The 18908-nt window shown below is 39.3% G+C and overlaps 1 protein-coding gene across 1 annotated transcript; it reads left to right on the top strand.

The window, feature by feature from the left end:
• Positions 1-542: 542 nt before the first annotated feature.
• On the top strand, positions 543-11481 carry CMAS (cytidine monophosphate N-acetylneuraminic acid synthetase). Its single transcript, XM_031597147.2, has 8 exons — positions 543-790; positions 2449-2591; positions 2798-2953; positions 4461-4594; positions 5400-5494; positions 6629-6800; positions 8661-8811; positions 9614-11481. The coding sequence occupies exons 1-8, from the start codon at positions 630-632 to the stop codon at positions 9844-9846; spliced, it is 1245 nt and encodes a 414-aa protein (XP_031453007.1). The 5' UTR covers positions 543-629; the 3' UTR covers positions 9847-11481.
• Positions 11482-18908: the final 7427 nt, after the last annotated feature.

Raw genomic sequence — 18908 nt, 5'->3', positions numbered from 1 at the left:
CATCCCTCCCTGGACAGCCTGTGCCAATGCATCACCACTCTTTTGGAGATGAAATGTTTCCTAATACCCATCCCGAACCTCCTCTGGTGCAACTTGAGACCATTCCCTCTCATTCTATCTCATCCTAATGATGCTCAGCAGCCTCCATTTCCAGTCTTTAAATTATTTTAAAACCTCGATTTCCTGTGCGGATTTATATTATCGGTTTTATGTTTTAGCAAACTTTTACGCAGGTGGGAAACAGAAGCAAGGAGTGAAGGAAGATTATTCTCCACACGTTTAAGCGTCTCCGTGAGAGGACTCTGCCCTCTGCCGGGACTCTTCACGCGGGAAGGACGTGATACAATCCGCTCAAGTTTGAGATTTACGACAGCAGACAACGGAAAACTACAGGACTTCATCATCTAGGGCTTCCACAGCCCTCCACGCACCAACTGCGGGGAACAGCCCGCTCCCAGCTAAGAAACACAACCACAGCACTAACCCCACCGTGACACCTCCCCTCCCCGACCCCGCCTCAGCGCGCAGGCGCGGCGGGCGCAGGACTACACTTCCCAGCATGCACGCAGAGCTCCGGGAGGGGTGCGTGGCGCACGGCGGGGCGGTAGCGCCCGCCAGAGGAACGAGGCATGGAGACGGATGAGGCGCAGCCTCGCGCCCATTTGGCCGCGCTGGTGCTGGCGCGCGGCGGCAGCAAGGGAATCCCGCTGAAGAACATCAAGCTGCTGGCGGGCGTCCCGCTCATCGGATGGGTGCTGCGCGCCGCCCTCGACGCGGGCGTCTTCCACAGGTGCGCATGCGCCATCGGCCCCCTCGCGGGCGGGGGGCTCCCGTGGGCCGGAGCGGGCTGGCCGAGGCGGCCCCTCGGGTTTGTCCAGCGATGGGCAGATATCAAAGGGAAGGGAACAGCCTGTGTGCAAGGAGCCCAGCTTGTGGCGGTGCGTGGAGCACACTTGAGATATTCTTTGGAGCTCTTCTATGGGCTTGACGCACTTCTAGCTGGCTATTACACGTTTCTATGTGGCTGTTGCACGATTCTGCCATTTACCAGCACAAAAAGGGCATTTTTCAGACACGCACTAATAGATGAAGCTGAAGGAAGTGCACGATGAGGGTGCTCCTTGTGCAGCACACCTGGGTGCAACTTCCTGATGTCAGGCTGCTGGGCTGTGCTAAGGGCAGGGACTTGATTCTCAGGTTTTGTGTTAAAGTGCAGAAATGAGCCCCAGCCAGGCTCAGTGCTGAAGTATGGCACCATCTTCCGTGTCTGCACAGTGGCTGTACTGCTGTCTGCTCTGGAAAGTCTTTTTTATTCTATTCTAAAAAGTACAAGCATCTATGACTTTATTTTTTTATAAAGGGACAGTGTATTGCTTCTAGATTATTGGTATTCATGTGAATCCATACTGACTTAGTGTGGATGTGATGCATGCATCCTAGGTTTTTCATTTTGCCCATTATACAGCCAAGCTCTGTTGGTTAAATGGGCAGTGACTGTTTGAATTAGCCAGGCTCAGGCAGCTTATGGCAAAGACTTCCTCTTCATTCATTTACATGGGTGTGACTTTGTGTCACTCAGATACAGTTTGGCTCTGATGATCTCATGATGTCTTTGAATGGAAAAAAAATTAACTAAAGCACCACTTGCTGTGTGCAGTGCATAGAGGACGCCAATATTTCTGAGAGAATAAAGGTTTTTATCATAATTTTTGGTTTTGTATGGTGCATACTTTTTTTTTTTTTTTTGTCATAGTGGTGACAGCAATCACCTTACAGGTGGCTTACTCAGGCAGAAGTGTTTACCATCACGTAATGCTCAGACTTGGTCCTTCCCTTTCTAAATGTTTATTATCCCTGAACTGTAACAATCTTGCCTTACCAGTATTGGAGGTTTCTGGTGCCAAAACCAATGTGTTTGTCACTTGAACATCTCCTTCTCTGCGATTCTATGAAGCCTTGTTGATGCACTATAAAATTCTTGCAGAACAAGCTTGTCTTCTGACAGAGTGGCACTTTTACTTACTGTTGGCCTTGTTTCTGAACCCTGCTGTTATTCTGAGTAAATCGTTCAAGCTTGTCACGATTCAGTAATATTTTAGCATGCCTAATATTGTGGCAAGTTGGCATTGAATTTTCTGGTTACATATCTGAATTTTACATTGCTTACGCTACATATATATACGGCAGGTCAGGCACCTCACAGCATTAAACTGAAATGCAGCCCAGGCTTGAGTTTTTACAGTGTACATGGTGCATATTTTATCCCTGTTCTTGAAAGTGCCTTGTTGGACTAATATACAGTTTTACTTCACAAATACAAGAACTAGTTCCTTTAATTGCCAGTTATAGCACGGGGTATTGTTCAGGTGAGCAGATTGTTTCAGACAAGCCTTTTGCTGGATATTGTTCTTTATATGATCATTAATTTCTGTCACTGTCTGCCAACAGTGTGTGGGTGTCTACAGACCACGATGAAATTGAGAAGGTTGCGAAGCAGTTTGGTGCTCAAGTTCATCGCCGAAGCCCTGAAGTGTCTCAAGATTCCTCTACCTCCCTAGAAACTATCAGAGAGTTTCTTAATCATCATCATGGTAAATCAGTAGTGAGGCACACTGAGTTTTTATGTCATAGGCCCAGAGGGGTGATTCACTTACTGTTTAGAAAAATAACTAAAGTCTATAGTAAATAAAAGTTGGAAAGATTTCCTTCTTTTATGGCCTCTGCTCATCCCACACTTTGGGGTTGTATATATTAGAAATATTCATTGTTTCATAAATAAATGTTTATTTTTCTTCAGAGGTCGATATTGTAGGAAATATTCAAGCAACATCTCCCTGTCTACATCCCAGTGATCTCATAAAAGTAGCAAATCTGATTCAAAAGGAAGGCTTCGATTCTGTTTTCTCTGTTGTGAGACGGCATCAGTTTAGATGGAGCGAGGTAAAAAAAGGAGGTAAGATTTTTCTATTTGTGGCTGCAGTTAAAATTAGTCAAAGTTTTATTCAAGGGTTTATTGTTCATACTCAGGGCATTTATATTTAGAAATTATATCATGAGCATGGGCTGGGTTCCTGGGGAGGTGTGAGATCACTTGTAAGTGTCACTGTTTTAATATTACTGATCATTACTCAAAAACTCTGTAATTGGTTTCTAGAAGTAATAAGATGCTGAAAATGGAAATGTTGCTAACGTGTTAACTCAAAACATAACTTCCAAATTTACATGCTTAGGCCTGCTTGGTGAGTTTTCATGATTTTGTGGACATGACACTGAGGTCATGTCTTAACTAGGGAGATGTTTAATCTTACTGTGCAATAGCTAATAAGTTGCAAGTATGTGAGGCAAGATCTTAGTAAAGACAGGATGACAGCCTCCTAGCCTGGAGGCTTAAGATTTGCTAATTGTCTGCTGACTTATGTGAAATTGCAAACTCCCTTTGATTCATGAGGACTGAACTCATGGTAATTAGCTCATATAGAGGAATATGACTATTTTTCATAGAGCAAGTATGCCTCTCAGCTACAGTTGCCAAGAGGACTGAAGTCTTTATTTTCAAATAAAGATTGTATCTTCTCATAGCTGTGCTTGTACAAAGAACTATTCCCCCCATTGTCTATGTTGCTTTTATTTCTGTGATTAAAGCATAAATGTTTGGTGCCTTTTTTCCTCAAAATGCCTAGTTCAGATACTGTCTCATCTGGGTTTTTTTTGTTGCTTTTTTTTTTTTAAACAAATGTGTTCCTCAAATATTAACATTATTCTAATTGAGATATATTATGCTTCAGATGTATTTTTTTCTGAGTTTACCAAGTGTCATGCTTTAAAGGAAAATGAAATAGGTGAAGCTTGATACTACAGGTAAATCTCTGCTCTCTGGTTCAGTTTCTGCTGCATGTTTTGCTGGCATTGACAACAGCATGGGATCTTAGGGGATCTTCTTTGTTCAGAGGCACTGTTTTGTTTATTTGTGAGTGCTAATTGAACAAATTGAAAATGGTTAATGTTATGTGTGTCTCTAAATAGGAAGTATATTGGAGAAGTACCAAGATATTTTCACAGACAAAATTTCTCTTCCTAGTTCTTTTATCACTGAAATATTTCAGTGTTGGTCACCTCAGCTCTCGGGTGTTTGGGGCATTCTGGTTTCGAGGTGTACACAGCTGAAAGTTTTCTGTGGACCCTCTCTGAAAGCTAAACCACTCCCCACCGTGTACCAGGAGATGGGAGGACAGTCCTCCATTTTGCTATCCGTAGCTCTGAGAAATAGTAAGAAATCTGGTGATTCTTCGTAAATGAGTGAAAGCCATGAGAGAGAATAATAAAAGAAGATGGTGACTGAATTGTGTTCTTAGTTTTTCAACAGAAAGTTTTTAGAGAAAGTTGTTAAGTAATTCTAAATGAGGATTCTGGAAAATTTGTTTTTTGTTTTTTGTTTTTTTTCCATTTCTGTCTGTTAACAGAAAACAAAATGACAGAGCCCCAAAACCTGAATCCAGCAAAGCGGTACCGGCGGCAAGATTGGCCTGGGGAGCTGTATGAAAATGGTTCATTTTATTTTGCTAAGAGGCATTTGATCGAGAAAGGCTACTTGCAGGTTAGTGCTGCTAGTTTTCATGGCTCTTTATAATAACGTATCTTTTAACTCTTGTCACAGAGGGATTTGAATTCCGTGTTGTTTCTGTTTCTTACGCAGTCTGCTAACAGCACTTTGGCCTCAGGACAGTTAGCTTATTTCTTGTAACATGACAGGACTATTTGTAATCAGGGCAGTTCAGAGCAAACATATTTGTACAAACAATATTTTATAATATATATATATAGGCCTAAAATACTGAGTTTCACGTAAGTTTATTTTATGCACGTATCTTATAATTCAGTTTAGTATTACTGAGTGAAAAGCTTATGTTAATGTAGTGCTATGGGCTTCTTACTTAATCTAGGAACTTGTATTCTTGACCAGTTTACACCCTTTGTCCTATGCCAGTTTCATGCTGTGGTTTAAACAGTCTGTTACCCTCTCTTGATGTTTGCATACTGGCGTAGTAATACAGAGCCACAAAAATAATCCTTTACCTTTCTCATGCAAAATAGGTTTGCCATCTTACTGTATTAAAAGACCTACTGAAATCTGTACATCCTAGTAACAGTAATATATATCATCTTTCTTGCATGCTTCCTCTAGTTGTGGAAGGAAGATACTAACCATTGCTTTTATAAAGTTTCAAATACTTGGTGCTTTGTAACAGACAAAATATCATTGTTGATGGTTCACTTGCCTTTTAGCTGCTGTGACTGCAGCGTAACCAGACATTTAGCTTTCATTACATAGTACTAAATTGTACTATTTTGTAGTTGTATTAACTCGAGCAGAAAATTGTAATGGATTCTACTTTATTTAGGGTGGTAAAATGGCCTACTATGAAATGCGTGCTGAGCACAGTGTGGATATTGATATAGACATTGACTGGCCTATTGCAGAGCAAAGAGTATTGAGGTAAGAGCACTGTAGTTCCTTTTATTTCTTTAAAATTAGTAATTGTTTCAAAGAATGATCATGTGAACTTGTGAACTTGAAGGCTTTTTTTTTTTTTTAAGTTTCAATTTAACAAATTATTCAAGATAATTGAAATACTTTATTTTTCCTTTCTTTGTTAAAATCATCTGAGTTACCTTTGCTACATATTTGTATGTGTTTCTTATTTGCATATGTTCAGTCTGGGGAAAAGGCAGACTGTAATCCTCAGTATCTCATAGCCATGTATTAATGTGATCTCAGTTTTTTGTAGATGTTGTTTTGTTAAGCTTACATGTCCTGGAACATGGTTGGTCATGCACATGACTAAATCATAGAATAGTAGAATCATAGAATCACGAGGTTGGAAAGGACTACAAGATCATCGAGTCCAACTGTCCTCCTATCACCCTTACTATGCATTAAGCTACTAACCCATATCTTGTAGCACCTCATCTGGATGCCTCTTGAACACCACCAGGAACGGTGACTCCACCACCTCCCTAGGCAGGCCATTCCAGTCCCTGACCACTCTTTGAGAGATAAAGTTTTTCCTTATATCTAATCTAAATCTCCCCTGGTGCAACTTGTGGCCGTTTCCTTGGACGCTACTTGTTCCCTGGAAGATGAGGCTGGCACCCTCCCCATCACAGTCTCTCTTCAGGAAGCTGTGTAAAGTGTGAAGAGTGGTCCAAGTAGAAGACATGGGCTGATTACACTTGCCTGCTGCCTTTTCTTTGCAGCTCCTCTGTATTTCTATAAGGAAATAGTGGATGGGAATTGAATGTGTTTGCTGAACCTTTTCCATCCTTTACTCCATTTTGCTTTTTCCCAATACAAGTGCCATGTAAACATAACCTTTTATGCTAAGTAAGTAAATCTCATTCTGATTTTTAAATGGAAAACATAACTTACTTGTCTTTTGGCTTTGTGGTCTTTTTTTAATCAAAGAGGGAGAATTTAGTTGAAGAATAAAGATACTAAGGGAAGACCTTAGGGGGAAAAATGAGAATTTTAAAACCAGTTCTTCTGCCTGGAGTTCACAATTGTATTTGAAATATTTGTTTTTGGAGTGCCCAAAAACTTCTATTTGAAAAGATAATTTCTTTGTCTTAGCTTTGGATATTTTGGCAAGGACCCATTAAAAGAAGTGAAGCTATTGGTTTGCAGTGTTGATGGATGCCTGACAAATGGTCGCATTTATGTCACAGAAGATCACAAGGAAATGGTCTCCTACGATTATAGAGATATTGTTGGTATCAATCTATTAAAGAAAAGGGGAATCCAGGTGAGGATTGTTCTGAAATATAAGGCTTTATTTATTACTGTGATTAATCAGTGCAATACTCTGGTTCAGGTTTGGGATGAACATTGTTCTCAGATTCCTTAGAGGAAAATAAATACGTTTTGATAACATGTTCAATCTCATCTGTAGCAGCTATGGTATCTTTTTCTTTTTGTCCTTGAAAAATGTGGGAAGACATTTATATGGTGTTTTGATAGCAGCAATCATATTGTGAGCTGTTTAGTCTAGACACACATAAGCTAGCGTCGCTTCATATCATTATTGTTTATTTTGACATGTTTCTGCTGTATAAACTGTGCTTTTGCAATAGCTTTACCAAGCAGGACTATGTTTGTTATCTCTCAGCTATGTAAGAAGAAGAGATACCCAGGAAAATTGCTTGGCTCATCCTAGATGACGTGTTATTGTGGCAGAGGAGAAATCAAACCCCAGTCAGTTCCATCTGCATAGTTGCTTTAACTGTAACTTATGTGATAACAATTTGATGTAAATGAAAAAACACAAATTATAATATGGATGCTTTCCTTAGTTATTCTGTCACTTTTTTACTATTATTGTTGAATTCTGCTGAACACGGTATTTGCCTGCATTTATGTGAAATTAGCCTTCCTGTTATTGTCTCTGTGTGCATCTGCCTTTGGTGTAGCTCAAAGAATTTATTGAGGTAAGAACTAGATACAGATATGGACTGCCTTCAGAGGGCCTAGTCTGAGTCCTATTGCATATAGAGGTAAGCATGGATATGGCAAAGCTAGCTAAATCCCAAGTAGGCTGTTGCAAATGCATTTTGAAGTCTCTATCATGGGCTTTTTTCCTGTTGTTGTAACAAGTTAGGCAAGACATTCTTCACATATTAAAGTGTAGGTGGTTTTGCCCTGGGGCAGTAGAATAGAGTAGGTGGCTTTTCAAAACTTCTTTAGTTTTATCTTCTGTGAGGCAAAAGTGAGGAAGCTTGTAATTGTTTTGTTGCCTATGGATGCCTGTTTCTGTGCTTTCACTGACTTGGATTCTGTTATTAAAAACCTCCTCGGCTTGCTTTGTGCTTCATTTGCTTTATTTCTAGTGTATGGTGCTAACACAGTCTTACTCTGTGCACCAATCCCATTCATTCTGTACTTAAAATCAATGCCAAATACTTGTTAGCATTTAATAGCGATTAGGGATGATAGGCTTGTCCACAACTTGGAGAGAAAATGTGGAGAGATTGTGTTGTAGATCTCCAAAAGTCTTGCTGCAGTCATCTTCTGGTTTTAGCCTACCCTATGTATTGTTTCTAAATTTCACATTTGAATTTAAATCTCAAGAGATTCATATGCCACACCACTTCAGTCAGTTTAGAGGTCTCTTGGTATTCTCAAGTCCTTCTGTAGCTAAAACAATAATGTTATTATGTAGAGGAATCAGGAAAAATACTTCAAAATAGTTTGCTTCTACAGATATTTCAGAAACTGTCCTCAGAAGCTCTTTTATACCCTACTTTGCCTTAGATCAGATGGTACTGCATTAGACAGCGAGCATGACATTGTGCTGTGATATCCAGTATTTTATTTGATATGTGGCGCATTTAAAAAGACAAAGGTAAACTTCTATTTCAGGGAAACTCAGGGAAACCTACAGAATGATTTTTTGCTTTCCCAAAGCACTTCGTAACTCAAGACTGTAATATGGTTTTTTTGAACACAAATCACTTCTGTTCTGAATGAGGAAACGAATCATGCAAAATGCTTCTGATACCTGATTATGCTTCCAAGAACAACACTTCTACTCTTTTCTCTATAAATCAACTTACTGGTCTTTTTTCTTTGTATGTAGGTTTTATTCTAACTTGACTTGATTTAATAGGTTCGACTCATCTCTGAAAGAGATTGTTCAAAATCCCTGTCAGCCATGCAGCTGGGATGTGTAGCAGAAGTTAATGCGACAAATAAACTACAAGTCCTGGAGAACTGGCAAAAAGACATTGGCTTGAGCTGGAAAGAAGTTGCTTATTTAGGTCAGTTTCTCTCTTTAAAACATTTTGGCCTTTGCTATTACACTAAATTTAGTGGGATTAAAGTGCAAGCAGTAACACATTATCACCAAAAGCAGATGCGTATTTTAAGTCTTATTTGGGTACAATCTAAGTGTTAAATGTAATGATGAGTCACTATTGAATTTTTAAGTGTGATATATTAGTTAAGTTTATAATGTGATTTAGAAAAGCTTTTCATATTATGGAAGTATACAGGTATAGTTCACAATTCTTTGTAATTGATTGTAATTCATTTCACAGAATCACAGAATGGCCAGGGTTGGAAAAGATCTCAAGGATCATGAATCTCCAACCCCCTTGCCACATGCAGGGCCACCAACTTCCACACTTAATACTAGATTATACTATTTAATACTAGATTTCAGATTAGTACCATACAGATACTACTCTGAATTAGAAACAAATAACAAAGAATAAAAACTGAAAGCAATGTGATCCCATCCAAAACCATATTCCAGTGACAGTTTAGTTGTAGAGTCCTGGAGGTGCTTACTCAGTTGCTCAAACAATTTCACTCTTCTGAAAAGTACAACTCTTGCTTGAATATTATGTGTAAAGTATGATCAGTGTTGACATTTATCACTGGGATTTTCTAAAAATGTGTACTTGAAGTGCTTTTGGGCTTCTCAGATTAAAAAAAAATGTGGCAAAAAGTAGAAATTCTAATAACTAGATTAATATTTAAACAGCAAAATCAATATTTTTTTCTCCGTTTTTCTCCTCTGTGGTATTTTTCTTACATATCTGTCGCTTTTTTCAATAGGAAATGAAGAATCTGATGTGGAATGCCTGAAGAAAGCTGGTATGAGTGGTGTGCCCGCTGACGCTTGTGCACTGGCACAGAAAGCTGCTGGTTACATTTGTAAAAGCAGTGGAGGCTGTGGTGCTATCCGGGAGTTTGCAGAACACATATTCCTCTTGTTAGAAAAAGTGAACTCTGCAAGAAAGCAAATGGAAGAAGTGAATTCAGCAGGAAAGGATACAGGGGGAAAATGAGAACAGCAGAAGTGGAAATAAGGAACGAATGAAAAAAACAGTAGCATAGTTGTTCTCTGTTTTTCCGCTTCTCCCTTTCCTAAAACAGTTTTTCACTGTATTAGAGTTATAAAATATTTCCCTCTAATTTAAGGTTCTACTTTAAGTGCTGACATTCATGATTGTATTTATGATTATTTTAAAAGCTATTTAATACAATTGAAGAAATAGTACAGAAATAGTGTCCTGTAAATCTACTCTTAATCATCACATTTGTTCTACAAGAATGATGTATCTTTATTTTATAGTCCAGATATATGCAGGGAACAAAGATTTTTTTTGCGATTTGTAGATTTGTAATTCTACTCTTAAAAATTTTGTTCTGTAAGTTGTGGTCATTTTGTGTACATTTCCTCTATCAAATGTCAGTATGATATTGTAGTCATATGCTAACTTTTCTTGAGACGCATGTCTCTCCAGTAGAGAAGAGTTCTAGCATATGCTGAAGCATATCCTGTATTTGAAAAAGTTGAGTTAGTGTAAAACTAGTTAATGTTAGTTAAGAAAAATATTTAAGCATGTGTTCAATTTAAGCTGATATATGATTAAGTGGCATTTGGAATTATGCCTCTTACCTCTGAATCTGGTTATATGAGGTTTTATTTAAGTGCTTAAATTAACATAACCAAATGCCCCAAATTTGAAACTAAATCTCCTATTAACCTTGGAATCTTTCCTTTTATGTTTCTTCATATGGAGTCCTCATTACAGCTGCTAGTGAGGTTTAAAAAAATTGTTAATGTTTATCATATGGAAAAGGAATTGCTTTGGAAAAAAAAAATCATAATTGATATTTTTGGGTTCATGTAAAAATATATTCAGATTATATTTAACATTAATTTAAAGTTGGTGTGTATACATTTGTATTTATGTAAAATACAATTTTTACTGGGTTTTGATTTGGAGAACTCAGTGATTTGTAAACATCTGTAGAGCTGACATTGAAAATACACATCTGTTTTCAATCCTTGTATTACTAATGGGTCGGGCTCAGCCTTGGTTAGGCTTAAAAATAATAAAAAACAAATAAAATCATGGCCATATAGGCAATTCTTGTCAAGATGAATGATAATAGTTAATCACTTTATTTTATGTTTCTCAGCATAAGATTTCCTGTATCTCTTTCCAAAATAAGATCTACTGATTTACTGCTTTTTCTTGATGAACTTTGTGTTTACTTCCCTTTCCAAAGCAAAATTTTAAGTCAAAAAATCTTTTACTACCTGTAGCAGTAAGGTAAGTAGGTGAATAGTTGAAAAGTGAATTAGTTGCACTATTGCCCTCTTCAGTTATCACTTAAATAATTCCTTTCATTGAGTTTTAGGGCTCTGCACTAGATAAATTCCATGGATAACAAGAGCACTGTGTTTTGGACAGAACTATGAACTTTGGTATAGGTCAATGAATCATTTTACGCACATATACAATGTAATAAATTGTAGAAGTCCAGATCTTTTGAACAGTTCAGTTTAATAACGTCATTTAAAATTGGCTGAGCTCCTATTTACTTCACCATGTCATAGCCAACGTATTTACTAACTTTGTGTTCAAGGACAGTTTCCTGTGAATAAATAGATCTAGAGAAGTTGCGATGAACTCGACTCCCATTCCTTTTATGTAAGAGAAAGCAAAAGCATGACTAAGTGCAACTGTAATAGAAATAAGAGTCGTCTGTACTATGTGTAGGTTTCTGTTTAAATCAAGAGCTCTTCTAATGATTCAGCTACTTGCTGAACGTACTGTGAATACTGTGCATCCTTATGCCAAATCTCTGCATGTAATAAAAATAAATGCAGAAAATTCCATGAGTGTAATGAGCAAAAAGAAATGGTAGTTGATATGTAAGTGTTTTCACTTTGGCAAATTCCTTTGAGAAAAATCTGGTATAAGTTTTAATTGGACGTGTCGGAAGACACTGTGCAATAAAAGAACTCGAGAAATTTTACAAAATAAAAGCAGTCTGAGGATATAGGAGGCAAAATCCACTGCCTGAAAGGTTCCGATTTGTGTTGCTCTACATTGGAATATCGGGAAAGCCTGACTATGAAACTAGAATATCCCAAGAGATGCCTTGATTGCTCTATTTTTATGGAAGCTCCTCAATCATATGGAGGGTTTAGGTGTAACAGAGTAGTAGAGATTGAGATGATGAATTTTACCATGAAAGGAAATCCTGAGCCAATCTTGACAGATGTACCATTTGCTGACTGTTTTTCCACTACCCTTGCACTGGAGGTGCCTTTCACCTTAGATGTGTAGTTTACTTAGACTAGATTTCAGTGGTCATTTTTCTTATAGTGAGCTAATTTTGGAATAATGTTGCTTTGGTCATTAGACTTGAAAAAAAAAAAAAGTGCACATTTGTTTTTTCAAACTGTCTTCAAAAATCAATTAGAAGTCTGTTAAGATATTTCCCTCAACTTTTAGCTAATATAGGAGATTTATCATAATTGTGACAACTTATAAGGATAAACTATGTAATAATTTATAGTAGGCTATTTTAAAAATATTGCCAATTAAATGAAATTTGAAATAATTTTCTTTAGCCCTTTGAATAAGATTGGTCTCAGAGTGATTTGTATACTGCAAATTGTATGCTTCCAAGACTATGTGATATGAATTTACCCTAGGAAAATAGACAGATTTAATTGGTGCCTAAATTAATCACACAGGGCATAGTCGGTTACCCAGTATCTTTGTCCTTATCTGCTGTTGGAGACAAACTTTCAGTGTTTGTGTCTGTATGGTTATCCCATTATATAAACTTAACCTTCATATGTAATATGTTTTCTGTTAATATTCTCTTTAAGAATTATTTCCTGTTTCCAGAAATACAGGATACTCAGCAGGACTAATTATCCTAAATGTCAGTGTTACAAGAGCAATAGAAAGACACATCCAGTGGAGCAAAATCATTCAACTGTGCATGAAACGTGAGTTTCTAGGAATGATACGAAAAATGGTATAGAGTAAAAAGGACAGAAATCATCATTCCACTGTATTAATCAGTGATTTTAATGTATCCTGAATACTGGTTATTTGGTTTCTTACATATTAGAAAAGTTGTAGAACTAAAGGATTGTACAAGAGTAAAATAGGTGATAAAAGGAAGAATTCAACTTCTGTATGAGCAATAATCGAGTAAGAATTCTTCACTTTGGAAGGTTGACTAAAGGGAGTTATGTTACATATCCATAAAATTAAGAGGAACAGGGAAAGACTATTCAAGAAATGAAGAGTGACCAAAAGTAAATGCCCAAAAAACTTAAATTTGCCATGTTGTGCTTGCCAGTTCTTTCTAATTTTCCCATACTCTCCAAACATCTGCGGCTCATGTATCTCTGGGGCTATATGTGGCTTTCAGAAACTCAGTAATCCTCAGCATACTTCAAACAACCTTTGTCCTTGTGTTCCATGTGTCTGAAACATGATATGTTTCCTCAGGTTCTGAACCTTGGTTTTTTCCTCTTGTTTCTTATGTGGGAGGCTTCCAGGTGCGTTTTTATTCTTATTTCACAATATGTATCAGTGGTTCATTCTGAAGTAGCAATGCATACCTCTGACACAGTAAGGAAAAGAACATGGCATTACTATTACTACTAGGTATCAATCATCTAATCTTCAAAACAACTTAATAAAATAAAGCAAATTTGAGCACAGAAACTGTAAGAATGTGATGACATCAGCTAAATTGGGATCCATTGGTCACAGACATGGTAAATTGCACAGGAAGTTCTCAAACAAAATGTAATCAGAGGTTGGAAAAACATTCAGGAGAATATCATGTGCTTGTCCTATTTGTTCATGTACACTTACAGACAAGTTTCTAGTTTGAACTGACAAACAGCTGAGCATGGTTACTCACATTGAAGTTGTACGTGGAGATAGTGAAGGGTTACATCCCCAGAGAGACCATGATTGTAGTTGTAGTCCATTTAAGAGCTTAGATACTTTTATTCTCCCACCTTTTTTCCCTTATTACATCTTACCTACAGCAATGCAGCCTTAGCTTTGGAAGGGGACATGTAACCAGTGAATCCTTTCTATCAGCGATGCCCAGCCAACTGATTGGATGAAGCCAGATCCAAAAAGCTTGTGAATTGAATAGATTAATGATGTAAATGGATATTAAAAGTCTCCACTCATTTGACTTAATAAACCTAAAGATTTCTTCAAAGTATTTATTGTGATCTGTTTTTGGATTTGATTCTATGAATGCCGCTGTGTGTTCTCTTAAAGGATATGGAGTTACACTTGAATGAGACAAGAGTACGAAGGGGTTTTAAACTGAATTTGATGACTTGCAAACAAATTCTAGTTCTAGCTTGCCACATCTGCACATCTACATAGTTGTTTCTTCGTGCAGTCTCATAAAAAAAGCTGAGCTGACAACAAGCCATACTGTTTTTTTTTTTTTTTTTTTTTTACTTCTTGCTCTGGTTTGCTTTATACACAGCCAGATTTTTATCATCTTGCCAGTAAGCACCTTGCAGTTAGTAAAAGAGTAAGGCTCCCCACGTTTCTTGCTTGTGTGTTTAGAGAGCACTGCATTTGATTTATAATGAAAGTTAGGAGATTTGGGGGGCTTTCAAGGTAAGGTTGCTGGCAGTGACAATATAGAGAATAACAAGCTAACTGGATCTGTGCCTTGCACAGTATGCTGCAGGTTACTGATGCCTCTGCCAAGAAGCAAGGTAACTCAGTCTAGTTAACTCTGACTCTGCTGTCATTGGTGTCTGAGCTCGGCTAGCAGTGATACATGAGCCGGCTTCGTGCTGCACTTCATTCACCTGCCAATGAAGTCCTACTGTGCCATTTTTTTATTGTAAGGTAGGTAAATTTATCCAGCAGGCAATGCTGCAACTAATTCCTCATCCCTCTTAAACAGTTAGGCAAGCAGCTGCACTGAATAGCAGTGATACTGCCTGACTGTTGGATTAGGTTTAAGTAGTTCACCAAGGTCATAATTGACAAAAAAAACCATCAGACCCCAGTTATTCTTTGTTACAATGCAAAGTCTTGCAGACAGAAAAGGAAAATCTGCTTTTATTTCTCTTGGCCATTAATATTTGCTTATATGCCTACAGTTTGTCATACCCCCACCACTCTGTGTAGATTCTCAGTGGTTACAGACTGACCATCCCCAGATACACTCTTGCAGATGTAGCAATCAGAAACAAGGACGTTGTAAGCAGGCTGAGCATCAGGACTGCCACTGAGCACCTGGAAACCGACCGGCCTGCTCCCCTCAGACCTCTGCCTGGTTCCCTTCATAGTCCGTTTCTGCTTTTGAGCTTCATGAGCCCTGTGCAAACGAACTCCCATGGCGGTGCAGGGGTTTGCAACTAAGTCACTGCAGTCGATAGATGTCAGTGAAGAACAAATGCTGCGTCCCTTCCTGCCGGCAGAGCTTGCTGGATGGACGGCGTGCTGGAGCAGACACCTGTCTGGTGTCTCAGGGGCTGCAAACGGTTTCCAAGAAGGCTTTTTCTCCACTCAGCGCTAGCCTGTAGGATCAATAAGTCCTCAAAAGAGGAACTCGCAGTGTAATTCGTGACTTCGTGGCTTCCCATCGCTGTGGCTTTCCCTCGAGCAGCTGTCGGGTGCTCTCTGGGCCACAAGGTGCCGCCGCTCCCCCGTGCTCCGCCTGTTCCCAGCGGCCCCCAGCACAGCCCGCCCAGTCACTGTGCCGTGTTACGGCCTGTCCGCTGGGGCACGCAGGGCTGGGGATAAAAATGAGGACTGTCTTCTACCAAAACCGCTAGGAAAGTTACTGCAGAATTATCTCTCGTAGTTGTTGGTTGCGTCACGAAAGAAAGCTGTCTGTGGTCACCTGCGAGGCTGGAACTGGTGGCCATGAACAGTCCTTTCCTCCCTCTCTGAATGTCTTCCTTCAGAAACAGCCTTCATCCCCACGTTTGGCCCTTTCTGTAAGGCTGGATTCCCTCCCTTCTTGTCCCCAGTAGTTTTCACAGCCAGAGTGTACTTGCCTCTTTGTGATTTGTGTCTGAATATTTTCTCTCATCTATCTCATGATTGTGAGGAAAATCCCACGGAAATTCTCTGTTGTCCACCATGTTTACTTTTCTAGATGACAAATGGCTATAAGTATACACTTGTTTTGATCCCCTGAGCATCTCTGCCTTGTCTAAACCCAGTGCGTGTACCCACCGAGTGTGAGATCCTTCATCCGGGTCAGGGCATCCCAAGCACAGATACAGTTTGGGCAGAGAATGGGTTGAAAGGAGTCCTGAAGAGAAGGATTTGAGAGCATCAGTTGATGAAAGATTCAGCGTGAGCTGGCAGTGTGTGCTTGCAGCCCAGAAGGCCAACCATATCCTGGGTTGCATCAAGAGAAGTGTGACCAGCAGGTCAAGGGAGGGGATTCTGCTCCTCTATTTTGCTCTCATGAGACCCCACCTGAAGTACTGTGTCCAGTTCTGGAGTCCCCAACATAAGAAGGACATGGAGCTGTTGGAGCAGGTCCAGAGGAGGGCCACGGAGATGATCAGAGGGCTGGAGCACCTCCTCTACAAGGACAGGCTGAGAGAGCTGGGGCTCTTCAGCCTGGAGAAGAGAAGGCTGAGAGGAAACTTTACATCAGCCTTCCAGTACCTGAAGGGGGCCTACAGGAAAGCTGGGGAAGGACTTTTTATAGAAAATCTGTGTGAAATCTCTGTGTTGATCTCCCTCTCATTAGCCATTCAAGTGGTCTTGCTCTAGTTTTCATCTGACACAAAGGCCAGGTAAGCCTTGGTAAAGCAAGCTAACTTTGACAAGAGCAGGCGTAATTCTCACTTCTTGGCTCTGATGGCATAAATTTTTAATGCTGTCCTCACTAATTAAATCAATCTTCAGAAGAGCCCTCTCTCTGTTGAAATATATTACCCAAATAGGTAAACTGTATTGTAAACATCATAATAGAGATTTCACAGGTCTTTGTTTCTCCCAGATCTAGAGTTACTGTGGTCTAGGTACATTTTGGAGCAGTATTTTTCTATTTATCTCTCTCTCCAAAAAGTTCTAAATGCTCTAGGAAAAAGAAAAGAAAAAGAAAAACAGAAAAGGAAGAAAAAAATTTACAATGTCTTACTATGGAAGTTTTGAAGATTTTAGAACATCTCCACAGCTGACCAAAATGACATGTGGAAGCAGATTGATGATTCTTTAAAAAATTCAGCTTGAATTAGTGATGGAATGTTACAACCATCGTAAGAGGAGTGGGAATAACAGTAGGAAGAGCAAAGGAAAGAAGATGAAAGAAATGGTAAGCATAGCAACAGCTGGGATGCCCTGGCTGCCAGTAGATGCCATTATATACCCCCATCCTTCAGTAATTGCCCAGCCCAGCTTCCTGGATCTCTGACATAGGCCAACTTCGCTGCACTGCATGGTGCAGCCAGCCTGTTATGCCTAGGACTGACCTGCTAGCAGGAGCTTTACTTGCACAAGCAGCTTGCTTTCTCAGGCTGTCACTCATGGCCAGCCAGCTGCTGCACTCGGCATCAATACTGGCTGCATTCTCTGACTAGAGTAAAATCGTGTTTAAAGCACCTGGAGATGAAAAATGCTATAGAATTACAAGGTGTTTCTGAAAGAAACTTTATTTTAAATGTCCGTTTAGCTCTGAAATGCAATGTCGGAGATCAGGCAGCAGGCAAACTGCTCACTGCTTTATATAATGGTATCCCTTCAGCCAGTTCAGGACTATATGCTTTAGCCCTCTCTCTATTCCAGATGTCATGTCCACACCCTGTCCCCTTCTGCACAGCATGGTATTGTGAGCACATACATGAATGCTATGTAAAGCTATGCAAATCAGTGTGCCTCCTACTGCCTCATTCTGCCAGCCCAAATTAAAAGCCTTCCTTCACTTCTCTGTTGCTTTTCTTCCTTCCAGTTAAGGAAGTTGATGTTTGGATTTCTTTATTTCTCCTTTTCAAGGAGATCTTGAATTCAGATGGGGGAAAGGCTTTTGTGGGCCTTTGTCTGTGTCTCAGAAGTTCTACCAACATTGTTATTCCCTTTCCTCAAATGCTGTGTGACCTTTAGAATCATTGCCGTACTCAGTTAATAAACACATCTACATTAGCTGATCTCTTTCCATTTATTAATAGTGGAAGAAGGACACCTGAAAGGCATCCAAGGATAATATTTGTTCATGACATTTTAAAAAGAGAGATTTTAGGGTCAGAGGAGCAAAGCAGCACAAACAAGCTTCTGGTTTCCAAATGGGGGGTTAGGATAAAACAGAGCTCAGAGCAGCATCTGCCTTGGATTGAACTCGTATATGGAAATGGAGTGTTGCTAAATAGGCTTACCTCTCACTTATGTCCTCAGCATGTAACTACCTGTATCATTCATGCAGATGCACACTGGTCAGTATTGATGTTACCTTCTGCAAACAAGGTGTGAATTGAGAGAGCTGTGTGTCTAGAGAAAGCATGAATTGTTCACTATCAGTAAGGTCTTACCACAACTTTTCAGAAACAGCTCACCCAAAGGATGAGAAAAGCAAAAAGGAATCGAATCAAAAGTAACAGTGCTTGTCTGCTTGAGTTTCTTTTCAGACAGTTTTTACTGGGAATTTTGTGGTTGGTGACAACTGGTTAGGGAGCAGAGTACTTAATGCTAGCCTGCAAAGCAAATTGAAGGTGCAGATAGTAACCACATCACTCAGTAAATCAGAAGAAATGTCTTCACTCTGTTCCCAGAATAGTCCCCAGCTGTGAACACAGACAGCTGGTTCTTAGAATACCTGTCTTTTCGGGGCTGGGTAAACATGTCTTGTTTGCTTTAAAGTGACTCCATATATTGCTCTGTTTGTCCTAGTGAAACTATTGTATTCTACTGAACAAGGGCTGTGAAATAAAATGGTTTCATCAAAACACTGAAAATAGGCATTTTACAGGAAGAAAGCAGAATGAAAAAACATACAGTGCTGAAATCTGCATGGATTTATATCAGTTTCATTTAAAATACAGATATTATACAATATCTAACAGAGAAATAAGTTACAACAG

The sequence above is a fragment of the Phasianus colchicus genome, chromosome 1, assembly GCF_987193195.1.
Source record: "Phasianus colchicus chromosome 1, bPhaCol1.hap1.1, whole genome shotgun sequence".
Lineage (NCBI taxonomy): Eukaryota > Metazoa > Chordata > Aves > Galliformes > Phasianidae > Phasianus > Phasianus colchicus.
The sequence above is the reverse complement of the archived record's forward strand: the minus strand, read 5'-3'. Positions and strand labels throughout refer to the sequence as shown.